Source organism: Lathamus discolor, chromosome 2 (genome assembly GCF_037157495.1).
Source record: "Lathamus discolor isolate bLatDis1 chromosome 2, bLatDis1.hap1, whole genome shotgun sequence".
NCBI lineage: Eukaryota > Metazoa > Chordata > Aves > Psittaciformes > Psittacidae > Lathamus > Lathamus discolor.
The window spans coordinates 3,850,072-3,876,277 of NC_088885.1; the positions used below are offsets into that span (position 1 = coordinate 3,850,072).

A 26,206-nucleotide genomic window follows, 5' to 3' on the forward strand; every position below is an offset into this window, starting at 1 on the left:
ACAGGATGCCCAGTAGACTGAATTCTAGCTGATGCCAGTGGCAATTGTTTGATACCCTTCATCAGGGACTGTAGCGACAGGACAAGGGGTGATGGGTTCAGACTGAAACAGGGCAAGTTCAGGTTAGATCTAAGGCAGAAGCTCTGCCCTGTGAGGGTGCTGAGGCGCTGGCACAGGGTGCCCAGAGAAGCTGTGGCTGCCCCATCCCTGGCAGTGCTCAAGGCCAGGTTGGACACAGGGGCTTGGAGCAAGCTGCTCCAGTGGAAGGGGTCCCTGCCCATGGCAGGGGTTGGAGCTGGATGAGCTTTAAGGTCCTTTCCAGCCCAAACCAGTCTGGGATTCCGTGATCCCGTGGTACATGAGGGTAAGCCAAGTTCTTCGGCTGTGCCCAGCTCCCGCGCTGCAGCAGCAGCAGAGCCCCCAGGAGCTCACAGATCTATTTTCCCCTCCTCCCCTTCTTTAGGGAACACATGTCCCTGCCCATTTGCCTCCAGAGGAAACTGAGGGGGATTCAGCCTGGATCTTGGGGCTGTAATGGACTCAGATGTGGACAAGTTGGCAACAGGCAGATGGGAGAAGGCTGGGATTAGCAAACTTCAGCAGGTGTAGCTGTTGTTTATGGAGGCTATGGATATTCTGCCATCTTCCTTGGAGTATTCCTTGTGCCCTAATAAACTTGGTCTCCTCACTTGTGCTTTGAACTCGGTCAAGAAGCCTCTCTATCCCATGCAGAAGTGGTTTAGAGATCCTGGATCTGAGCCGTGCTCGGAGCAGCCTGAGCTCCCAAGGCTCAGACATCCCATCACCATCCTATCCCTCCCACATCCTGTCACTGGGATGAAGTGGTTGAGGAGCCTCCCTGCTCATTCCATCAGGCAGGTTCCTGACCTCCCGCTCTGCCTGCGTGGCAGGAGGAGGACAGCAGCCGAGCAGTCAGGAGCCAGGAGAGGGGAGCTGTGCGAGCTGCTGGGGGTCTCTGTCGTGAGAACACCCTCGTCTCGTCAGAGCAGGCAGTTCTAGGAGTGACACACAGCCAACCTGTTCTGCTTTAGTGGAATCGAGCCCGCACTGAAACGTGGGCTCGTAGCCATTTGTTGCTCAGTGAAGGCAGTTGCCAGGATGAATTTGTTTCAGATAACCACGTTTCCTGGTTTAAATTGCTGCTGGTTAAGAGCAGCTTACATAGCGTGGAGTGAGCATTTGCATTTCCTGGCTGGCTCTGCATTCCCCAAAGCATGGGGTGGCGGTAGGTATTGGTCATTAGCAGCAACCAAGGAAGCTGCAGATGGATCTGACAGCGGCCTTTCTAAGCTAAAGGTGAGGGCTGGTAGCCTAGAAACCAAAAACACTTGTTCCTGTGGACTGGCAGTAATGGGTGAGAGCCTCTGTTCCAATGCCAGAAAAAACATGTGTTTCCAGACGGGAAAATGAGGTGAAATACGTATAATAATGAAAACTTTGGTGAGGAAGCAGAGGGCCCCACCAGTCAATCTCAGACCTGCAGAGCTGGGTGTGTGTGTGGAAACACATCTTTCTGTCCAGCTGGAAGCGTCTGCGTGCACATTCATGGGGTCATGATAGACGATGTACAGAGCAGGTCGGGTGAGGTAGCAGTCACTGCGCGTTTGAGCTGAAATTCGTCTTTACCCCGCGTTTGCCACGGGGCAGAATCCATGGTTGCGAGTTAGTGCTTAACAGACAGGCAGGGTATAGAGAGCAGTTGATGGTCAACAAAGGCAAATGTGGGGTTTGCACAATAAGGCCTCCCCCCAAGGATGTCTAATTGGTGTTACTGGTTTTAATTCCCAGCTCTCACGCTGATGTTGCTGTGGCTGCCTTGGCGTTTGAAATTCTGAGGATGGTGGGACATGAGAGTATCAAGACTACCAAGTGACCCGGTTGTGCCTGAAATGCGCAAGCTGTGTGTGATGCCGAGCACCTCGGTCCTGCAGGAACACCCCCAGACGGGCAGAGCAGCCCAAGCTTACCGCAGCAAGCTCAGGTGTGGCTGTGGGCAGGCACGTGTGTGTGTTTGGGAGGTTTTGGGAAGGGAGGGAAACTGGTTTCAGGGGGGTTGGTTGGTTCTTTAAACCCCCGTAATAGATGAATTCTTGGTCGCTGCTTTCCTTTGTTGGCGTTATGTGATGTAGCGCAAGCATCTGACAGCCAGTTTCAAGTGTTAATTAAAATCGTAGTTTCACAATACAGACATGAAGCGTGTCGCTGTTTTAAGCTGCTGTTGGAAACGTTCCTTTTCTCTTGTGGACAAGGTGACTGCCTCGGCTGTCCTGTCAAGGGGTCACTGCATGCCTGCGACTGGCACTAGGCAATACCTTTGTATCCGGAAAGATGCACTATTCATCTCCTCACAGAACCAGCCCCTGCATCACACAGAGGATGCGTGCATGCATGACGTATGCGGTGTGATTTTGATCAGGTTTTCACTCACTAGCATGGGGTTTTACTGGGAGGCTTGTGTCCCCTCTGCTGCCTGGCACTGCAGGGTTTAGGTGCACTGTTGGAACGTTATCCTCAGCTGCCAATGCTCCTGATTGGAGCTCTGGCTTGGAAATAGGTGAGGATGAGCCCGACAGCAAAAGCTGGCACTCAGAAAGGTCCTTGAGCGCGAGCAATGCCGGAGTGCTAAGAACGTGCCCTGAGCAAGCAGAGCATGGCTAAAACTGGTACTACCACCCCCTTCTTCCTTAACATTCCACTTCCCAAGCAGTACCTCCATGTTCCTGCCACACCTCCCCAACACAGATGCCTTAAGGAGCATTGCTTCTACAGTCCTGCTCTTGGACAGCCAGGTCTCTGGAGTCTGTGGAGGTGAGCAGCCCTAGGTAAGCAACTGATTTCACCGTGTCTGGTTGACAGGAATTGTTTTCTTGCACTACTTTAAGTAGCTGAACACCTGGGGTTATAGCTGGAGTTACCAGAAATTGGGGAAAAAGCAAAGTGGGGTCCTTACTTGGTGAAATGTTTTACAGTAATGGTTTTCTAGTGAGTGCGGCCAAGAGAAACCAAGCAAACTGGGTGATACTTGTCCCTCTGCAGCTGCAGGAGGGGACAGTCCATTGTGTGTAGCTTTGTCCAGCTCTCAGCAGCCTGGGATCCTACATCCAGCCAAGAGCCCCTCTGACCTTCCACCAGCAAACTGCTGCACTGCAGAACAGCTTGGGAGCTCTTGCTCACAGCAGAGGAGGATGCCAGCTGCATTGAGCAGATGTGCAGCAGTGAATTAGCGGTTTAAGAACCACATTCCCTGCTGCCACAAGAGAAATCCGTTACACACAGGCACAGACCCCTGAAAATGGGTTTAAGTTCCTGACCCAGCTTACGGCAAGTGAAGGCTCTTAATTTGATCCTAGTGGCAGCGCACCTCTGAAGAGAGCCAAGTGAACACTATGTTCTCACCTGCTGAAGGCCAGGCAGGAAGTGAGCTGCCGCCCATCTGGCTGAGGGAACCTGCCAGATGTGGGGTAGTCACGGGTCAAGTGGGAGCAGGGCCCAGGGACGAACACGCTCTTCACCAGGACACAGGGCTCTAAAGTCACTACTCCTTAGTGGGATAAAACGGTTCTGGCATCCTCCTCTGAAGTACTGAAGGTGGTGTGCAGTTCCAGGATGGATGTCAGGAAACTTGTGACCACACAAGTACACTCTATGATCTGAAATAATCTGACACAGAGTGAATTAAAAGTTGACTTTAATTTTGAACCATTTTATAACTGCGTTTTTCTCATGAAGCATCTGTATCACAGCAGGCTACAATAACTTTGGGATAAAAGGCAACTGGTAAACTGTCCAATACAAGGTTCCAAATAAACAGTTCTTACTGGCCCCTACCCAGACATATCCCAGATAAAGTTTTTGATCAAAAACATGAAATAGATCCACCTGCTTATTTTAAGCATATTAAAAAGGAAACTAATTGGACCATTTCTATTTGTCTAGTTTGTTTTTATACAAAAAGGCTACACAATGTTACACTTTATTCAGAATACAGTTAGAGCGATTATGAATTAGTGTTCTACACCTTTACTCAATCCTTAAAAATTAGAAACTGCTGTAGCATATTCACTATAACTTAATACTACGAGAGACTTTAAAAAAACCTAACAACAATTACTGCAAAAAGAAAGGCTACTTCCAAAGCAAGCAAGGTCAGTACCATTACAGAGATTTAAAAAAAATAATAGATTTTTAACAAGCAAGGCTAAGGTTTGATAAATTCCATCTTGCAATTCATTCTTGTGCATTCTTCGGTTCTTGAATCACTCCCAAAATCCATTTGTATTATTACTCCTCGACCAAAAAGGACCAGAACAAAAAGTTTACTTCAACTGTTCCCATAGGAAACTCAGCTTGGTTAGTGTGTCAGGCACTTTCTGAGATACTAGCCCACCCCTCGAGCCCTCTCAGCAACTCTACAGGCCAATCAATGCAAGTTCATTCAGATGATACAGCTGCAAAGAGAAAAAACACAGGGGTCAGTGTTCCTGAGCAAAGAACTGCTTTAACACAGTAAGACTGCATGAAGCCAGTGCACAAGACATTAACAGTTAATTACTTCCACACTTGACAGCAGAAGTCAGTCTGGAGTGTTCTTGTTGCGTGTTTCCAGAGCGTTTATTCACTACTGTGGCACAGTGGGACCCAATTGAGCCAATCCCTCCCTGCCAACCAAGTCCTCAGTCCGGTCATGGGTTTGTCTCTTTCTGTTTTGTTTTTGAAATTCAAGGTTGGAGCTTCTTACCTAAAGGATGATTTACAGGTCAGTATCGAACCAGGCCAACTGATTACTGTCACCTGGAGGCAGCCCATCCATAAGGTCCTGGGCATGGCCAAGATCTGGCAGACCATCAACTGGGTAGTCAGCACCAGGGTGGTGGCCACCCATTTCATGTTCCATCATAGGGTCCATACCCAAGGCATCCTGACCGTATCCGCCCGAGTGGAAAGAACGGTAGCTAGGATCTAAGAAAGTTAAAGGTGGCAGAGGGAAAAAAAGCATAATGTTAACAGATGTTAGATGCATCGGAAGCTGCAAGTATCAGTGTGTGAGAAGATTTTTGTAGCCATCTAATTCTTTTCTAGTTCAGCCAAGTTCAACACAGTCTGTTGCCTGCCCTTAATGGCTATTCCATTGTTCGAAACAGCCTTCCAGTAAGATCCTGCAGACAAAGCACACTGCAGTCAGAAGCACGAGCAGGTTTCCAGCCAAGCCATTAGTCTGCACAATCAACAATACTACAATTCAACAATACTGCAGCAAAACCAGGCTCCAAGACTGTAGACTTGCTTCTGAAAGGCTAGTCAAAAATAGCTTAGAATCCTTAGGGATAGGCTTGCGTTCAAGTCTATAGACACTCAGACTAATACATTCAATACCAGCTTTTTTGTTTTAAAGAAAAACTGCACTATTGGTATTGTCAAGTCCATTTGTAAGGAATGTAAAAGATTCCTGGAAACAACACAGCTCAGCGGGAGATGCTCCCACAGGACTCAGGCAAGAGACACTAGTTTTGCACATTCACATGGCTCCCATTTCAGTGCTGCCAGTGGTGCTGCAGGAACTGGTTATTTGAACTGGCAGTTCCCCATCAGCCTGTCAGTTTGCAATACCTTACTGAAGAGTAATTCACTCTTCACTCATTTGCAGTTCTCCTTTAAAACTTATGAGTTGACTTGATCCAACTTAAGTTCAGTCACGAGGAACAGAAGAGACATACCATCTGGGCGGTATCCAAGAGGCTCTCCCTGGGCACCAATATCCAGTCCAAGATCTGCCGTCTAGATGCACACAAAAAGTTACAAAAGAGTTTTAATGCGTGGTCTTTGGGCCAGAACTAGTGATTCTGAGTTTAAGAAGTTCTGAAGCTTGACCCAGATCCCTCCTTAGCAACTCTTCTGCAGCGAGCACTGCAGCAGGGTACTTTTGTGTACATGATATGCCTTTTTATCTAAGCATCTGCATCTAAGTTTAACAGCCAGATTTAGATATAGAAATCCCTTGATCACGGGAAGGAGGATTCTGTTTGGGAATAAAGATGGGGCAGGTCTAGGAATACATCTCCTCAGGTACATCTGTAAGCTTCTGCAACTCAGCTGTTCAGAGATTCCCCAGCCAGCAAGAGACCTTTTAAGAGTGCTGAAGGAACCTCTCCCAGTTTGCCCCATTACAGAAGTGCCTGTCTGCGGCACAGATGTGTAACTCCAAGAGATAATCCATTTTAGCTTTTTTTCCTTTTTCACATTGCCGTGGTAAATACAGATTTTAGGAAAACAGAAAAATAAGCACTGAAATAGTACAAATGAAGGGCTACTGTCCTTAGTTTGGTAAATACAAGCTAAGACATGCTAGGCTTCTGAATCTTAACAATCTGGGGATGAGACAGACTTAGCAAAACCTTCCCTCTACCTCATCCACAGTTTGCTATCAGTCTCAATTCACTGTGCAGTCCTTAAAGCTAAAGAAAAGCAATGTGTGATAAATCAGCCTGCAAACGTATTCCATTCTGAAAGCTCAATTCTAAGAAAAGACACAAATTGCATCCCCACACCAAGATGACTACTCCAACACTGTTTGCTTGACAAAGCTTTCACAGGATATGTTTTACCTTTATGCTTCCCTCATATTACTCATGCCTCCATCTTTGCATTCAGAGTTCACTTGGTTCTGGGTAAACAGCACAGAAATGTACAAAGTTCTCGTGTACAGCCTGGCACACTAACAAACATGAGTATTATAAACTTAAGCAGCAGTGAAGAATGGACTCCTCCTGTCTGCAAGGGAAGAAGCAGCTCTAAGGCTGCTTGCCATAGGTTCACTAAATCTAAACACAGAAGTAACGAACATACAGCCAAATGCAAAGCTGGGTCTGTATCACTGATGGCATCCACACATCACTACTGGAAGGAGGGAGGACTTGGAAGCAAAGTCTCCCTAAGGAACCGTTAATACAGAAAACACAGCTCACCTCATTCCAAGCCATTGGCTCAGTCCTGAACAGAGAGCTTGTCAATTCAACTGAAAGTCTCTTCTTATAGTCTTGAGGTTTGTCCTCGGACATTCTGAACAGCACTGCAGCTGCGTACGTTGCTACCGAAAGGAAGAGCGATTTTAGTAGAGGTCAACTCTTCCAGCAACTTTTCTAACACAGGTTTGAAATCTGCCTTTTAAGTTCACTTACCAACACCCTCATTCCTAGAATGAAGCAGTTCTGTTAAAGGGGCAGTTGCACCTTCAGCTTCGATTGCTTCAGCTGCTTCCTTGTCTTGAGCCAGTTCACAAAGTACACCGGCAGCTACTCTCTGGATATTCTCAATGGGAGAGTACAACAACTGCAACCGAAACACGAGGGTTTCTTTAGCAACTCTACTTGAAATGAGCACTTCAGCACAATTGGATTTAGCAGTTCTACCAAGGAAGCACAAGAGCTATATTACTCATTCTCCTAGTATATATACAATAGCATTATCTTGAGCTTGCTCTTACCTGCACGAATAGTGGAATGGTATTTAGACCCCTGATTACGATTCGATTATGAACATCACGTGCAAGAATATGCAGGGCTCCAGTGCAGCCCTCAACAATTTCTTCCATACGCACACCCTCCTAATCAGGGAAAGAAAAGGCATTATTTGAAGTTGAGATATTGCATGCGATCTTCTAAAATGACTGTCAAAAAGCTGATCAGCCTGCCAACAAATGAACCAAACCTGTCCCCTGCACATACCCCGTTTCTCCAACAGGGCTTATGTCCACTGCCTACTGCTGGCCTTCAAACCTAACACCCCTGCTAGGAACTGGCCCAGTTTACCCAACTGAATTCAGTAAGCGAAGCATCTCAGTGGAACAACTCCTGGTGTTCTCAATTTTACTTAAGTTCACTATGACCTTAATTTCTGACAACACTGGCTCTTTTTCCCCAAGATGGATTAGCTGGGCAGTTTTGAAGTAGTGGTTAACAAAGAGGCCCCCCTTCCTGCCTCTGCAAAAGTATTAACTACACTCCTGCTTCCATTTGCCCATGCTAAGCCAATTTCCCCTTTATTAATATGTTTAATGGGGGGGGAAAAATAAAATATCAAGACCGATCTTGCTGCACTGACCTGGTACCTAAACAGGTAAGAAGTATGGAGCCTGTACAACTTGTCAGTACTTTTACAGCTGTAAGCACCCTTGAAAATACACAATAAGCTGCGATAATGTTCTTAAACCCATACTTCTGAGAATGTATGATGAGGCAGTTCTGGTTTCCTAGTAGAGAACTATTTGCCTCGCCAGAGTAGGCAAACCCAGTGTTTCTGTGATCTACAGCATTCAGAATTAAATGCTCAAGGGGTTCTTAATGAAATAAGAACCAAGGTTTTGGAGTTCTTGTTTATTTAACAAAAACTGCAAGTCTGTTAAGACAGAATTATCAGCACACCAAGAGATAACATGAAACGGAGCAAATTACAACAGCTGTTTAGACTAAACAATACATGGCTGAGGCACGCTGACAAATGAGGAGTTTTAAAGGCAACGCTACATATAACTTCAGCTAGTGGTGGGCACTTACCACAAACTGCTGTTGTGTTCCACCCATTGAAGTACGTCGCTGGGTATCTTGATGTGCTCTAACCAGCAGCTGAACTAGCCTTGGAATAGCACCCTGTTCACGCAGCGGGGCATGGTTTGCAGGACACAGTGCCAGATTGCGGATCAAACCAACAGTAGCCTGCAGATAAGAAAGGGGATGGGGAATGAAAGAGTGTGGTGAGCGTGCTTGCCATTAGCAATTTCTTTTATTCATCTCTTGACCCCAAACACTGAAATCTCCAGGATGCAATGCAAAGTCACTCAACTGAAGCAACTTTCTTGTCAGACAAATTACATTCACCAACACCTTGGAAACAAAGTACTTCACACAGTTAAAACTGCATTTTAAAAAGCATCAGTTTTCAGTGCTGGAAGCTGTTAACCATCATTTACCTTGATCAAAGGCCAGTGTGACGGCGGGTGCAACAGTTTAACCACCACTGGGAGCCCGTAATGGAGACGCACTGCGTTTTGCGCCATCTCAGCTTCTTGATGTCTGCTGGTGAGGTGACGGAGCGCACAAATAGCAGGTTCTGTGATGTCCTCCCTGTCTCCAGCCCGAAGAACTGTGCGGACAAGAGCCTCAATACCACCAACCTGGCAAACCATCATCTTGTTCTTGTAATTGTTGCAGGTAAGGTTAGAAAGGATGCCAGCAGCACAAGTCACAACATTGATATCATCTGATCCTAAAAGCTGAACAAGAGTTCCTAGAAGGCCTTCCATGCCCTCCTGCAAAACAAAAGGAAGCAAAATTTAGTCTCTCTCCTCTTCTGCTATGTTGGCTTTTGATCCTGATCCCTTAGAAGAGGGCCATGTACCTGCTTTGTTGCAGCATCTGACAGATTTCTCAGAGTCCAGAGACAGTTTTGGACAAGGCGCTGGCTTGGATCTGTGAGATGGAGTCCCAAAGCTTGCATCCCACCTAGAAGATGGTACAGATTTGACAGCATTACTCAGGTCTGACACCATATTCAGATCCTCATCTTGTGAGCACTCAGGTCCTTCTCTCTGTTGAGGTTTAAGTGCATATCTCACAAGCTTCTGGATCTTTCTCAGCATTAGTATCATAATATGGCTATGCCCTAACACTTGATCCCATAGAAAAAAAAAACAAGATTCATGTCAAGAGTGTGACGCTGGGCCTTTTAAACATACACATATTCTAAGGAGACCACTCTGAAAATGCTCAGCACTCAGCTAAAAACATAGCAGACTTACTTTTAAAGCAGACTGCTTTTTACACTTCTGGACACTAAAGGCCTCCAAAACTAATTACGGACTAAAGGAACCATACAAGTTCAGTTTTTGATGTAGCAGTTTCCGTCCTTGTATGAAATGTACTGCTCTTGAAGTACTGTACAGCTCTTGAAGTTACTGTGGTTACAAGGTACTTACCAGCCTCAACAATAGCAGGTTTGTTGCTGGAGCAAACTGACAACACTTTCAGCACCCTACTAGTGGTCCACAATAGCTTCTCATAAGTATAGGTCCTCATTATGTTTACTAGAGCCTGCGGTCCACCACTTGCCAGAATAATCAGCTGAAAGACAGCAAAAATTACATTTATCTGTCACTTCCTGTGCACATCAGCAGGTAGTAACTGTCGCTGGCGTACAGCCACTGGAGGTTACAGATGGGTACTAAAAACTTCCCATCTGTTTGTGTGGTCCGTAAGTTTTGCAGTCTCACTATAAGCATGACTGCATTTCTGCAAAGCAATTCCTGCATCCTTCACCTCTTGCAAGTTCAGGACTGAGTGGCAAAAGCAGCCCAGTACGGCTGAATGTTCAGAATAAGGAGGTCAGTACACAGGAATTGTTGGGCCATTCACAGCAAGCTTGCTCATTAGAAGTGCTTCAGTAGCAGAGGCACTCACCTTACTTTCTTGATTGCCGTATGCCAAGATCTGAAGGCAGTCTGTTGTGATGGCCAAAAACTTGACATTTGTCTTGTTAAGCAAGGCAACCATTTTCTGCAGCCCACCAGCCAGACGAACAGCCATTTTGGCTCCTTCCTGATGCAACAGGAGATTGTGAAGGGTTGTAATGGCATAAAACAGCACCGAGTCTACTGGGGACCTAGAGAAGGGAAAAAACCCCTTGTGAATACCTGCACCTACCAGTACCAACTGAAAAACACATGTATCATAGTATTAGCAGTCCACATACCCAAGCATTTTAACCAAAGCAGGGATGCCTCCCGATTTGAAGATTGCCAACAAGCCTTCACGATGATGTGAGAGGTTGTGTAGTGTACCTGCAGTACAACGAGCTGTTTCCACATCGTTTGTGTTTTGCATGGTACGTACGATAGCAGATACCATTTGAGGAGATCTCATAATAGCATGGCGAGATGCCTCCTTTTTGGATAACTGATGAACCATAACTGCAGCTTTGTTCACCACCACCTGCAGAAATATTTGAAGAAGACTTCATTTTAAAAGTCACTGAAGAAACCCCACAAGCAAGCTACACTGAGGCGAAGAAAATGCTTACCTGGTCCTCATCATTCAACAGTTTGGTCAGTTCTGGGATCGCACGAGTTGCAAGTTCAGCATCATCTTGGTAGTTTATCAAATTAACAACAGCATGTTTTAACATCTGGGATGGCTCAGCCAGGCGTTGCACATTAGTTGGATGAGCAGCATCAAACTGCGTGGATGGGATTTGCATTCCTTCATCCAGTGTTTCAGGGAACATAGCTGCACGAACTCTCTGAGCTCTAGTCATTGCGTACTGGCCATCAATATCTGAAAACCAAGGTAAGTCATTACCTCAGACTCAGAATAAAGAGCATCTTCTAGACTGGTAGTAATTCAGTATTTAGGTTTCTGTATTTTTAAGCTGTGTGTCTAAGCAAGCCAGTGTAAGAGAAAAGGCCTTACCAGCAACTTGCTCCTGGGTAAAGGACTGAGAGAATCCTTGCTCCCACTCATACAGCACTTGTGTTGTGTCCACATCTTCCTCTTCAGGATTTCCCTTGCCACTCAAGGAGGGAGCAGTTGTTGTGGCACCGGAATGGATACCAGAGTCCAGATATGACTGTTGCTGCCAATGACTGACTGCTGCTTTTCTGTCTGGCTCCATTGCCATATCCAACTCCATCAAGTCAGCTATAAGAAATCATTGTTGAACAATTAAGCTTAGTTTAATTACTCCAGCAATCTTTCAAGAGATAACACAGACTTTAAATTAAAATAAACTCCCATAAACCGAGTAGTAAAACTACTTCAACCAAGCAAGTTCAACTCTGCAAGCTGAGACAGCAGTTTTTAACTGACATTCTGCATCAAACAAGTACAGATGCCTATAAACCCAACTAACAGGCAGAAAGCAATCACTGCTACTGCGACAGTCTTAGTCTACTGCTTAAAGGTCCCCTTTTCCACATACTACGATTATGTACTTGACTGTAACTTGAGGGACCCAAAAACATTACAGCAACAAACTTACTTGCAGGTTTGATTTCCTGTGTAAGGTATTAATTACTGCAGTAGAACAGACATTATTCAATCCAAGTGGCTTAAAAAAAAAAGTTTAAAAAGGGGAGTAAGGAGACCGTTTAACTGCTCTTTATTAGAGCTGCTAGATTCTAACAGAAATTGTAATGCATTATATACCTTGGGTTGCCATGTTCCTTGTTGTGCTCCCAGAACTCTTTCCTGCTACCTTTCAGAGACCCTGAAAAAGAGCAAGGTTAGAACTTATTAAACACTAATCAGAGCTAGTAAGACAGAATTTCCTATTAGAACACCAGAATTGCAAACTCTTCACCTGTAAGACTTCACCTATCTTGCCATTTCATTACTACAGTGCTAATTAGCAAACCCCCATGGACAGGGACACAAAAGAACGAAATGTTTCACACGGACTTTTTCTGGCAGACTACATGTAAGAAAAATTCTTAAAAGAACTGAAGACTGATCATGATAGAGCCATTTTTTACTCCTCTGTCCTTGCATGAAGTCCAGACATTAAATTCCATAGCTTGGACATGCTGCAAAGACAAAGGCTAAATGTCATTTCCCTCAAAGACAACTACTCTTAAGATACTAGAAAAACTGTTTGATACAGAGCTACAATATGGATTTTCATGCGGAAAGCTGAAGTGACCATTTAAGACAAGCTGGTATTATTTCAGAGGTACAAAGACTACCTTAAGAGTTACAATTGTACCTCCTCCTTTACTTCTTTGCTGTACCACAAGAAGTTTCTTTCTATAGAAAATAGTCTTCCTTGAAGTTCAACTGAAAATTGAACCAGTCTTGTATACAAATGCTCTCCTTTAGGTGCACACATGAAGTCACCACACTCAGTTGTTTGGTGGGGTTTTTTTTTCCACAGAAAGCCAAGATAATTGGGGGCAGGAGGCTGAAATAGGATCAAAATCTTCAGTATGCAACTCCATTTGATATCATCAAACAGTAAGGAAGTATTTGTACTATGAATCTGTAGCTGTCTCTTCACTAACCCAGAAAGAGAAATTCGAGGCTACAGCTTCGCAACAGGTCACACAAAGCTGTCACTTTTATTTCATTTGCTCCCCTTACCCCAGTCCAACATTGTTTTCAACACAGACACAGAGCTGGTGACAGCCTATTCTGGGAGCTAGCCAAGCAGAAACATTTGTAGTGGTAACTAGTGCAGTGAGCAAAACCATCTCGTCCAGCAATCAGCTTTCAATGTGCCCTTAGGTGTTAGAGCTATGCTGATCAAAACATTCCTAGACAATGAAGTAAAGGCAAGCCACTGAACTCTTTAAAGGACAGGTTTGCAGTACTGTGTTTCAGGAGAACAAAGTCCATTTGACACTATTTGTGTGGAGACAGATTTCCCGGTTTCCTTCAGGAGTACCTTTTAGAAAATCAGAATTAAACAGAAGACAGGCCTGTAGTTTTAAGTCTCACTGAACAGGTTAGGAAACTCTGAGACAAGCTTTTATTTCACTGTCCCTGAGCCAGCTACAGGGTACTCCAGCAGCTCCTGAGCAGTCTCATTACTCTGCTGCACAAATGCGAGTGCTGTTTGTCCCAACTCTGCACTCCCACAACTTTTGGCAGCAACCTTTCCCTGGCTCTTTCTAAATGGACAACAGATCTGCATCTGCAGCAGGTAAGCAGCACTGAGCTGATTTAAGACATAACAACCATACAGGAAGTACCCTTCTATGCATTTGGTAATGCTCAAGTCCCGAAATCAGTCCTACTCCGCAGCTTGGAAGAGACTAGCCAACTCATAATTTGCACGGAGGATGCACTGACAATACAACCGTTTTTTTTTTTCCAGTCCCTTGAACACTGATTCTTCCAACATTTTGGAGTAGCAGTGGTAAGGGGAAGGAGAAACTAAGTCATGCTGTCAGTTCACCATTAATACAAAAATTCTTCTGAGCACCTAAGGTGGAAGAAATGCCGATACAAAAGCTTGATAGCTCCCTGCAGGTCTTATGCATTACTTTGTCAGCCCCACTAACACCTTCCAAACAGAAAGCAGTGGAATAGCACTAGAATTTTTATCTTCGCTTCCTGTAGTCCTCACAGTTAAGTCACATGCAACATATCCCCTACAAAACTGGGCGAGATCCTGATGCTATATGCAATTTGCAACATGCTTACCACAAAAGATCTATTTTTACTGTAACCTTTCCTGTCTCCTCCTATCACGAGGCTGTTAATAAAAAATTATCACCATACTAGTTCTGAAGTTAACATACTGGCAGATGAACCAGTCAGGAGCATTGACCAGGCTTTGAGATATTTACTACCACCTCAGATTCAAATATGCAATACAGGGCTTGAGAACAACATTCAGAATTTCCTTCCACTGCTGAATTCTGCACAAACAAATGCAGCTGGCTTACAGCAACTGCACTCTTGAAATGGTTGTTTCAATTTCAACAGCCTGAAGAGATCAGAAGAATAGCTGTACCATTAGATACAATCCAGAAGAGCAGACTAGCCACTGAACTGCAGCACTATTCCAAACCAAAGCTGAGGAACACCCACAAAATGGCAATGACGAATACTGATTCAGCATTCAGAACTGCATTATCAGTCAGATGCTCAGTCTTGGAAATGCTGACATTAGATAAGCCTGCTGGCTGCACCAGAAAGTTTCTAACATCCTCATCTGCATTTCATATACTGGTAACTACCCTCAACAATTCCAGGTAGCATCCTTTTATTTAGATGGGAAAAAATAGTTTTAATCCTAGGAGTTCAAAATAACTGCAGACCAAAGGTACCCAGTGAAAAGGGTTATGATCTGTTTGGTTTTAGGGTTTCTGTAGCTGAACATTCTTCCATATTTTCTTTCTCATTTTACAAAGGGGTGAACTGTGTCCAGGAAAGCTGACTTTATTTTCCTGTGTGTCACTGACAAAGTTAACACTTACAAAGAAAGCAACAACCCCAGACTAGGTACAAATGCTTGTGCTGTTCATTTGCCCAACAGAAACTGGATCAGTACATGCAGGATGGGTGTGAGGTGGTGGGGCAGTGGAAGCAACACAAAAAGCCTTGCTAGGATAATTAAGTTTGTGTCTTCAACCATGAGCATATACCAGCTCATTTAAATCAAGCCCATGTTCAAATTTATTGGAGTACACATGACTGGTGACATTCCATCGTCAAGGTCAGTGATACAGCTCATAAGCATCAGGAAGAGATAAAAGGACTTGGTATACTTTAGCATGACAGCAAGCTTCTGTAAGCCCCATTATTTTTAAAGACTATCTGGTACTCTGAAGTCTGAATTTTAATAAATGTCATGTTATACAGAAGTTCATACCGATGTACTGCCAGGAGTTACGGAACTATTAACTTCTTAAAACATCCTCCATGACACTACCCACTAGCATGCATGATCAGCTCTGTGTTTAAATGGGGGCTGTGGGGTTTTAAATATATATATAAATATATACTAAATATATATAATATATATAATGCATATAATATATATATATATATATACACTAAATTCCTCCTATGAAGTGAAATGCAAGACACTGCACTATAGAGTGCATTGCGTACCATCAGTCCCAACCTTGCATGTGAATTCCAGGAAAATGAGAAAAATAGTTCTGCAACCTTAGCAGGCTTATAAGCAAAGTTTCAAGTTACTACAGAAGACAACGCAAATGTCTTGGTTTTCAACATACTGACAAAATATTTTGATAGTGAATGAAACCTGGGTATCAACTTCTGAGTCTGGAGAAGAGTTAGGCACATGCCAAGGAAGTCAATAAGCCTGTAACACTTCTCAAATCTGAAGAATTATCTTAAGATTGACCTAGATTACCTGACTGATTTGATAAGCAGATCCCTTCCTCTTCATAAAGCAAGTCAAACTTGAAGTTTGAAAGTCTTCCAGAAATATTTTGCCTGAGCACAGCATGTTATTAAACCTTGGATGGGAAATCAAGGCTGATACATCCAATCACTGTTTCTATTTGAAGTGAATATGTCTACTGACCATGTTTTGATACATCTCACCTAGGACAGGCCAAGCAACTGCATCTGTAAATTAACCTTTTTTTTTTTTAAACAGAAAAAACAGATCTTCATCTCCCTGTGACAGTTACAGCAGCTAAAAACATGTACCAGCTATATACAAGTGAAGTACATGTACTGGAAAGCAGTTTTTCTCCAAGTATTCCAAAGCTACTTCAACTATTACCAAGGTGTTACTGAAAGCATTCTTCAGGCCTAATTTTGTAACTGGTCTTGTTTCAGGCAGCTGCCTGCCAATGATGCTGCCCAACTATCTGCCTTACAGGAAACACCAGTTCCAAAATGAGTAACACCAGATAACTACAGCACTCACTCCCATGACCCAAGAACAGGTATGTAAGAACTTAATGTAGCAGAAATTTCCTCATTAACCTTAGTTTTCAAGTGAAGGATGTGGGAAATAATACATTTGATTGAGGATTTTAAAAAATCCTTTGATCTTATCCTGGAAGTTATTCATCTGTTTTCTAGAAAAGGAAGCGGGGGGTGGGGGGAGGTGGGGGGGGAAGTAATCATCTAAGTAAGACAACACTGATAATGGCAACATCAAAGATGCTTTCACAGTATATAAGCTCTTTCAGGCATGAGTGACTGTCCTGTCTCCTTCAAGCATTTTTTGGTCTAATCTACCTAAGATGTATCATGCTATAAGCATTCCTGCAACAAACTTTCTGTTTTGTCTTATGAAGACATGACCCAAATGAAATAATCACTTCAATATTCATTAGAAATAGCACTAAACTGATTAGCAGAAAGTGAAATGTCAGGCTAGCTGAAGAACACACAGCAGCTAAGATGTGAGAGGGAGTGAAGGAGGGAGAAGTTACAGGTGACATATAAGAACTGATGTATAGATTGTCTATTCACAGATGAAAACAAGGATGGCACTTGTGGGAAGTAATGATCCATGGTACTTGCAGTCAGTTTCTAACTTGGACATTTCTAATTTTGGATTAAGAAAAGAAAGATAACCTCAGAAGTTAAAAAGGACTGTCTTTTGCATTGTAGGTCTCAATTTAGGAAACTTTTAAACACCAGAAATCTACTGTAAACTTATTATTCCTTATCCAAATGAGGATAAAGTCCTCTTCTCCCACATCCTCCCAGACAGCCCAAACAAAACTTAACTTTGAGGATTTTTATCTGGCTTCTGTTGAGAAGGGGTTTAGGCACTTTTAGAGGCTGTTAATATATCAGATGCTTCTGCAGGATTGGCAAAAAATTCTGAAAGTACAGTTTTGGTGTTGTGTGTTTTAAAGAAGGAAGCTTGCTGTAGGAATGACAGTTAGGGTTGATGATTTTTCTGTGGAGGTTCCCTGCACAGATACTTTATTTCAGAAGATATTTTATTGCAAAGTAGAAATAAATAACATGCTTGAGCTTCAATTTGAAAATCTGCATTTAGAAAATATTTCCTCTTGTACACAGGTTTAAATACAAGAGTTTTCCTTTAATACATTCCATATCCCAAATACTGATCACCATTCCCACATTCTGTCTAAAGTAGCAGCATTTGCAGTCCTCAGTCATCTTGTCCACTCTGAAAGGAATAGCTGTACGCAGTGAGTTGAGGTTATTTTGAAGTTACAGTTATATGCAACATTAGAGGGCCTTGATTATGGTGAAATTAGTCACTCACCAGTAGTGACTTCTGGATTAAGAAATTCAGTTTTTCAGATACCTCCTCACACCAACAGTTTAAGAACCTGGATGGACAAAAATTACTATGAAACTCATTGAGAACTGGCTTTCAGCTGTAAATAACCACATTTTAGCAGAAAGTTTAATGTTTACCTTATCTACACCAGGAATCAGAATATAAAACTTTACATTTCTCATTAAAGTCAGGCTTCCTTCTGCTTTCAGCAAGTTGATACTTAATACTGGGTAAAGATACCTTATCACAGGCCATCTAAAGACATCCTAAGTAAATGGAAGTAACTTACACAGTGTTAACATGAAAAGGAAGCGAGTCAAACAATACAGCCAACTCTAAAAGATAAAAACATCATGTGTTCTCATAGCTCCAAAACATTTCTATCTTTTTTTCTGGGTTACATGATAGAATACCTACAGCCTTCACTACCACCTTAGAAGAAACACCACTGCAAGAGACAGCAGGCATTACTATATTTAAGTGTTGTGCCAAGATGTACCAACCTCAACTATTCCAGTAGTTCTATTGAAAACTAAGAGCTACCAATAACCTGAACCTATCATGCCACAGCACATGTGTACTGAAAACCAGCTTACTGATCCTAGACTGCAACAGAACAAGCTCATTCCTAAACTTCAACCCCTGACAAAACTGCTCTGGTTACTTCCTCAGGCAACATTTGTTTCACATTATTCCCTCCAACCACCAAGCAGGAATACTTCACTGCAGTGATAAACTCAGTATCATATGTAATCCACCCAGCTCAAATTTACCCAAGGCAATGCATTCTACTGATGCCTGCAGAAAGTTAGAGGATGCCTTGCAAACAGCAATCCTTTTAGGTTCAGCTAATCACATCACGGTAAACTTGACTGTGAGCCCAGAGTAAGTCTTAAATTGTTCTTTAAAATATCTTAATAATAAGACCTGAAAGTCTAACATCTGTCTCTCCTATAAAACATTAGGAAGTCAAGAAACCCAAATAGTATCTGCTTTACTGACCTTAACAGGCTGCAACTTCCAAGCTTTAAATATCTTTAATATGTGCTGAAAGAGGCAACAAACTAGCTCAAATAATCCACAGAATTAAAGTGGAAGAGGAGCATTTGACAGCACACACAGAGATCCGTCAATGCTCGTGACAAGTTTACCTCTGCTTTCAGCCACCGATTTTTTGCTGCTTCAGTTCCACTTCATTTCTTTTTTCCTTCACACATCCCAGTTTACCGTTTCATCAACAGTCCTGCCTTTTCTGCCTTTGGCTTCTGCCCTGAAGTTATCTAAAAATTCCTTTCCACGACATAAAGGCAGTAGAGCTTCCCTACACTAGCTTTTATTAGTTTTTTTAAGAGCTGATTTGATGCCCCATCACAAGATATAAAACCTTATGCTTGTCTATTTTCCGTCATCTTGGCAATCTAAGACCAATTAAGAGCATAGAGTAGAGTTTCTATTCACATGCTCATTACCCAAAGCAAACAGCACGCAGATACTTCTGTTCTTGCTAGACTACTCTAAGTTGATTATAACTTAATGGAACTGAACTGCAGACATCTGGTAGTCTTGACTAGACTTAAACACTGGGTAAGCTGTACTAAAAGAGGATTTATGCCTCAAAAAACATCTAGTGAAGACTGTGGTTACAAGTCAGAAAACTACACACATGGCAGAGGGGAAGGAACAGGGCCACAAGGACTTTAGAACTCAGCTGCAAGCCTACATTTTACCACACTTCACTTCCTTTAGGACTGGAGCACAGAGTGCTCCGGTACTACAAGACACTCACGGTTTTATCCTCCCCTCCCTCCCAAAAGGGGCAGCAGGCTAGTAAAGAATCACACTTCCTAGCCAGCTTGCCACATAACTGATAACACCAAGTTTCAAGTGTGGCTGAAACTATACTGTAAGTGCAGCAAGTTCCACATTTTGTTTTGCTCACCCCAAGTACAAAACACCACCCAGAACATCAGTAGTTTTAATCACTGAACAGCAACAGTCACTGGTCAAAAGTTCAGATGACAAAATGTATTGGAAATGGACTTGGTGAGTTTTCAAACTGCTGGCATCGAGTGTCACTGAAACCCAGCCCTTTGAGCAAGGAACACCACATTTCAGCCCTAACAGCTCCTACAATTTGTCAGGGTCTTGACAGGTACTAACCTTTAAGTACCCTTTTATAAACAACCCATTAGAAGTTTCAATAAAGCAACAGTTAACATTGGTCTGAGAGCCAGGGCCAGCCTACAGATACTTGAAATAACTAATACAGAAAACTATGAAAACCTGGAGGAGAATTTCAGAAGCAGCACACAAGTTACTGAAAGTAACAAAGTTCACCTGGGCATGTATGATCACTCTAAGACATGAGCTTTCAAACTTTAGAACCTGCCAGGAAGCCTCCTCAAAAATTAAGCTGGCAATATCATGTAAAGATGCTCTAATACCTTTGATGCACAGTACCTGACTCTCTTTAGAGGAAGTCACATACTGACAGGACAAAGATGTCAGAAAGCACTCAGCAGCAGTTACCTACCACTGTGATTTCTTACAACTATCAGCAGTGCCCTAGGGAATTTTGTTTGATGCTGGCCAGAGCCTAAGGCTGCCATGTGGCTGGGCATACTCTGCAATGTAAAGACCACACCTTTCCACACAGTCTCATACTCTCTGCTTCTTAACAGAATACCTACACTGTAGTAGCTGAAATATCACAGCACTGGATTTTGTCACTTCAGAGAAGTTAGTGTTTAGATCCACAGCCCAATTACTCTGCTCGGGTACCTAGAGAAACATTCAGGAGTTGCAAGGAGTGGGTCAGCACAATTCTTTATATTCAAAATCATGGGCAAACAGGTTCTAACAATATCTGCAAACAAAGCAAAGTGATCTTTTCAAAGACAGCTGCACTTTCTGCACTGAGTATCTGTCCTCTGTAGAAGTCTCTGGTTGTTTTTAAGAGCTATAAGCAGCTGTACTCAAGCTGACAGAGAAATTACCAGGTTATGTTTGAAAGGAATGGTTTAAGATAGCTTTTCACTAGTAAGCATAGTGCAACACTAGGAAATCTATCACTTTATTAGTAGGCAAGACTGGCTTCAACTACCTACATATCCTTCTTTGCCGAGATAGTGATAACATTTAAGGTGATGTAAAGAACTGCCTCAACTGCTAATCAGGGGTTACACATCCAGCTTGAGAACAAAAGTAATAATCTTCTCCACATAATGCACATATCAATCATTTGACAGCAGCTTGCAGGTCAGTATTAAAGGACTGGTATGACAATTTCAAGTTTATGAACTCATGTTAAATTCACGACAAGATTATCAGCCCAATTACTCATGGGTTTTTTGACTACCTAAGCACCACCACTAATGCAAGTAACCTCAAAACAGTTACCAAGTCACTTCTGTTCAGCAGTGGATTTACTTTGAGATCTGGTCACAAGCAAGCATTTCCAATCAGGGTTTCATGCAGCATTCATTATGTCTGAGTATTCCATGGCTGGGCAAAACCTTAAGAGCAGTTTTCTAATCACAGCTTAAGAACTTACCACATCTTATCTGCAGGACAGTTAGGTATCTACACTATGCATATTCCTTTCTCAGTTTGGTATGAGCTATTGTTTCTGTTTAAGGTTTAGTTTGCCAGAAATGCTCACCTAAAACTGGCACCAATTTGGAGCTTTTCATCCATTTACCCCTACTTTCACCAAGTAAGATGTCTGTAGTTAAGATGGCAGTAGCCAGGATCAAGCATCATTCTTTCATCTTACCTAACCACATACCAAAAAAAAAAAAAAGCTGCCATCATGACTACTTATAGATAGCCTATGAGAACTTAAACATTATACCATATTTCATTTAACACTAATGAAGTTCAGCAACAAACCACTGCCATCCCTCAAGCTTCCTGCCTACTTAGTTTTGAGTGTCAAAAACATAACGGTTCTGCAGTCATTTATCATGATCATCACTAACAAGGTTGACAGCCACTGTATTACAGAAGCATCTTTCCCTCCTGTCTATGTGGAAGTTAAAATATTCATTTCCACTCTAGCATAGTAACAATTTAGCAAACAACCTCCTTTTTCAAACCAGGAAGTATCATACCATAATCTAGTTTATTCTTAGGCTGCAACCACATTGCCAGCCCTGTACATGAGATTTAAGCATTAATCTCCATGGTCTAAGAAACCAGAGTGATTAGTCATAATTGCACTGACACTAATGAAATACTTATGAATCTGAAAGTGACCGTCTTTGCTTGTCTGTCAGAATAACTATGTATTTGCAATAAGACATGCCAACATTCAAAACAGTACTGTGTAAGCAACAAACATGCTAATCAAGTCTGATACTATGTTTTTTCAAGTTTCAATCAAGGCAAGCTTACAAAACAACAAAATGCATCAGCACCTTTTGGATGTTCAGATTTCTGGCCACTGGAGGGCACCTGAATTGTTGCCAGGACAATACAGAACTACTTGCTACAGTTGCTGCAGAGTTGGCAAACTTCTGATTTATACAAGTCCATTTAGCACAGTAAGTCAGCCTAGAAATGCTAGTTCCAGCAAATATACTTACAGTGCACACTGTGCACGCCAGTAATTTGCCAACTCCAGTAAGATCCACCTAGCTCATATTTGTTAAAAGCAACAACCTCGAATACTGTGTTAACTCTTTCAAACTTTAAAGGAATTAATTTATTCCTTAAGCAAGGCTCCAAAGTTTACTTAGTATTAAGTAACACAGCAAGTAACTTCTGCAATACTAATCCAGCCAGTGTACATTGTTTCCTAAAGCAATTTGGAATGTTAACAAAAAATTTTTCTGCAATTCAAGCTGTAAAGCAACATCTGCACCCATACTTCCCAAGGCATGGGTCACACTTGTTTTCACATTAAACTAGAGTTAGCAGATTCATAAGGGCAGACTGAGGTACAGGTTTCATCTGCTCACCTTATCGATTTGGTGTTCCACGCAGACAGATATGCCAGACTCGCATTAGTTCTCTCCTTTACATTACCTGCCAGAGCAAAAAAAATAATTCTGGCTCCTTTATTCTTAGGAGAGGCAAAACAGGCCATGCAACACTGGCATGTAAGGACAGTACCCTCTTGGACTAAAGCCTTATCACTGACCTAGAGCAAATTTTACTTTGGGGTCAAGTGGCAGAAAGGGTATTAAAAGTTACTTGCTGTCAAACTACCTCATGCTGTCAAGTTTAACCAATTTATTTGGTGCAGAACACCAAAAACCTCCAAAACAAATCTTCCTATGCTTAACTAGAAAGTCAGCAATACTGAGTTCACAGAATTTTGCAAAGTTAATGTGGTGGTGTGAGGACTCAAAAGCAAGTCCCAGCTGCCTACAGATTTTCTCACGAAGTCTTATCAGGCTTCATCAAGTATGATGTTCCAGGTAAGTAAGGTCCATCCCAATTTTCCTGCCACAGTATGCAGTCTACCAAAGTCACAGAACAAGTTTTGCTGCAAGCAACTGCATGATCACCGCAACCCCTGCCTTACCAGCTTTAACTATGAATTAACATGAGTGATTTAGATTACTGCTGTATTTGCACACTAGTCTGCCTACTAGACAATATTCTGCAGAAACATCCTTAGCCAAGAGTTTCAGACCACACATTCAAACTTCATAAACTGAAGTCCACAATAGTCATGTCTCCTGCTCCATTCTTGCTACTTCCTTTTCTACCCCTCAAAATACTGCAAGAGTAGTTTAGAAGACCTTTAGAAGATAGCTTGTTGTCTGAATTAAATTTCTGAAGGACTGCGTTCTGAAGAGTTAATCTCAAGTTTTCAGGGATGTTTAAGTCTAGGAAGACCAAAACCAGCTTCACGAAGAATCCGTATGTCTGAAGGGCAACCAGGTTTCATGGCCAAGATTTGATAAGCCAGTTACTGACACACCATGTAGTTATAAACACTAGCATTCATAGTAAGCCATATATCAAGGAAGTAACCCAGCCTATTTATTGCTGTGGCAAGAAAAAAAGAAGCTGGGTTTACTAAGGCTGTACCAGAACATTTGAATAGCTGCCTTTTTCAATCAAGCTTTTACTTTGTATTAATTCCTTGCTTTCAGAAGCTATTGTGTATTGCATTTTCTTCCCATCAACATGTTTTTACTTATTTCTTTCCTAGACTCTTTGAAACGCTCAGCCATACAGACCAACATGAACATTCCCACACGTATCATCTTATAACTAACAGAAAATATCTGAACCATTAGCCAAGCAAATATGACATTACTTTAGAACAAGCACAGAATGGCAAGACACTTGATATGATTTCATCCTGAATGGCTGAATTTAGAGAGCCTTAAAGCCTCATGTAAAGACTTAAGTAGCCTCATTTTCAACAGTACCAGCTATTAGGCAATCAACACAGTAGCCACATACCTGCAGCTGTCAGCACCTTTTAATAAATGGTGCAAGGTTCCTGGTTCCTGGACTGTCAGCTGCTGAAATTCACATTATAACTTGGCCCAATAAACACCTGCAAGTTTTACCCTTTATGCTGCTTTAAAGCCTTGCAGTAGCACATTTTGTCATTCAGAAGCAAAATTGTAATTAAGTTGCTCACTGGTGTGTCTGAAATTAATATTAAGAAAACCCTGACACTCTTTCAGGTAGTTTTCTCGTCTTTGCCTTTACTACAGTCTCTGCACATAAAGATCCCATTTTACTAAAACCCCTCCTTGATTTCCATCCACCGACCTCAGCATACCAGCCCAGCCTCTTTCCATTCACCACTTGCATACTTTGGGGGATGGGATGACCACAGATGTCTGGAATACACAGAGTGTCAGAACAATGGCTACTCCGTGAGAAAGAGATCAAGAAGTAGCTGATTACAACGATCAACAGTGCTATTCCTAAAGTCCTACAGGTTGCCCATAGTACCTTCCCGGCCTGTCCCTTCTTCCCAAAATGGGTTATTAAATGTTTTTTGGGAAGATATTTAAAAAGCAGCCTGATGTCCTACACCAAGTTGCACCTACAGAAGAATTTAAGGGTTTGCTAGACTTAAACCTCGCTGTTCCAGGAGCAGTTAGTCATACACAAGAGAAATCAACTAAGCTTTCCGTGGGGGAGGAACCCACCAGAACTAAACAACTGGAACTCCCTGTTCCACGGGCGCTCAGTACAAGTGCCCATATCCTACTGGAAGTCACAGCAACTTGCTTCTTACACCTCAGAAGCGTGCTTTGGGAGGTTGGAGCCGCCGTCCTCCCTCCAGCCAGCTAGGGAAAGCGGCAGGCGCTTCCCCTTGCAGCATTCGAGTCCCCACACTGCCCAAGCCCCAAGTCATTCGATACAAGACTCTGGTAACGCGGGTGTTAAAACTTAATTTGATTGCTCCCAGCTCCGGCGAGCTCCATTTCTACGACACTCAGAAGCAGCACCACCTTTCCAGCAAATAGGCATGCAACTAAGACCGAAAACCCACAAGGCTCCAGATTAGTTATCACCCGCTGACTGCAGTGACCGTGATTAATTGCATTCGGTACAAACAAACCCATCCCTCGCGCTTTCCCCTCTCCTAGCACCAACGGCAATCTGCAGCCCTCCGGCGGGTCAATACCTGCCCCCAGCCTTTAAAAAAACAGGATAAAGGAAGAGGGGAACGACAACGGAAGTCCCGCGGCCTCGGCTGCGACGACCCGGGGGGGGGGGGGGGGCAGCGACTCGCCTTCTCCTGCGGACCCCCAGCAACCACCCCCTCGCCCCAGGACGAGCCTCCCAAGAGACACCTCGGGAGCTGCAGCTGCCGCCTCCTTCAGCCGCGCAGCTGTCCGGACCTCCCCAAACAAGAGCTCTCTTCTCCTTCCCTTTCCTTCCCCCCTCTCTCGCCTTCCTCCCACCCAGGCAGCGCCCCCCGCCTGCCCGGCCCTTCCCGCCTCAGCGCCGGGCACACCCTGCACCCCACAGCGGCCGCGGGACGTAGCGCCCGCTCCCGGGCACCGGCGGCCGCTGAGGGAGGGGGAGCCCGGCTGGGGCTCGCCTCAAGTTCCCGCTGGATGAAAGTGGTACTAACGTTGCAGGGAGGCGAGGGCGCAGGGTCTCCCCGGGCTCCGGCTTCTGTTGCCGCCCGGGCGATCCCGGTCCGGTCCGTCTTTCCTTCCTTGTGCCGCCGCCTTCTTCTCTTCCTCCTCCTCGCTCGGCTCTTCGCTTGCGGCAGTGCTCCCGTCGCTGCCTCCCAGCTGGCGACCGTGTTAGTTTCCCCCTACCCGAGCGCAGCTGCTGCTCCCACCGCCAAACCGAGTGAGAGGCTTAAAATGGCGTCGCTCACAAGGAGGTTCTTATAGTGATCGCCGGACTCGCTGTATCCTGCCGCCGCGGCCGGGCCCAGCGCGCAGCATTCCACAGGCACCCAGCGCACAGGGCAGGGGGAGGAGAAATAGTGCCCGGCTCCCAGGGC

The 26,206-nt window shown here is 43.6% G+C and overlaps 2 protein-coding genes across 7 annotated transcripts in view; one reads left to right on the forward strand and one right to left on the reverse strand.

Annotated features, from left to right (window-relative positions):
* ULK4 (unc-51 like kinase 4) overlaps positions 1 to 2,007 on the forward strand; it is a 191,974-nt gene extending 189,967 nt beyond the window's left edge. For all 4 annotated transcript variants that reach the window (XM_065665495.1, XM_065665494.1, XM_065665497.1 and 1 more), the window contains one exon: positions 1,810 to 2,007. In XM_065665495.1, the coding sequence (XP_065521567.1) occupies positions 1,810 to 1,894 (85 nt within the window). In that variant the 3' untranslated portion in view covers positions 1,895 to 2,007. The remainder of the gene's footprint in view (positions 1 to 1,809) is intronic.
* A 1,685-nt stretch (positions 2,008 to 3,692) lies between these two features.
* CTNNB1 (catenin beta 1) lies at positions 3,693 to 26,191 on the reverse strand. Of its 3 annotated transcripts, XM_065665499.1 has the most exons (17): positions 25,823 to 26,184; positions 17,743 to 17,809; positions 12,213 to 12,273; positions 11,478 to 11,705; positions 11,089 to 11,342; positions 10,762 to 11,000; positions 10,470 to 10,671; positions 9,989 to 10,133; positions 9,412 to 9,515; positions 8,984 to 9,322; positions 8,571 to 8,729; positions 7,502 to 7,621; positions 7,197 to 7,347; positions 6,984 to 7,105; positions 5,736 to 5,796; positions 4,760 to 4,980; positions 3,693 to 4,469 (listed from the first exon to the last, which is right to left on the reverse strand). In XM_065665499.1, the coding sequence occupies exons 3-16, from the start codon at positions 12,223 to 12,225 to the stop codon at positions 4,772 to 4,774; spliced, it is 2,346 nt and encodes a 781-aa protein (XP_065521571.1). In that variant the 5' UTR covers positions 12,226 to 12,273; positions 17,743 to 17,809; positions 25,823 to 26,184; the 3' UTR covers positions 3,693 to 4,469; positions 4,760 to 4,771. The 3 variants fall into 3 exon arrangements, with proteins under 3 accessions (XP_065521571.1, XP_065521570.1, XP_065521572.1); XM_065665498.1 differs by lacking the exon at positions 17,743 to 17,809 and having other exon boundaries at positions 25,823 to 26,183; XM_065665500.1 differs by lacking the exons at positions 4,760 to 4,980; positions 17,743 to 17,809 and having other exon boundaries at positions 25,823 to 26,191.
* Between the last annotated feature and the right edge of the window lie 15 nt (positions 26,192 to 26,206).

Excerpts from the sequence above, each read along its gene's own strand:
- CTNNB1 (XM_065665499.1), bottom strand. Across the intron at positions 7,106-7,196 it reads TTCTAGGAATGAGGGTGTTG|CAACGTACGCAGCTGCAGTG; the intron begins GTAAGTGAACTT and ends TCCTTTCGGTAG. Across the intron at positions 5,797-6,983 it reads AGCCAATGGCTTGGAATGAG|ACGGCAGATCTTGGACTGGA; the intron begins GTGAGCTGTGTT and ends GTGTGCATCTAG.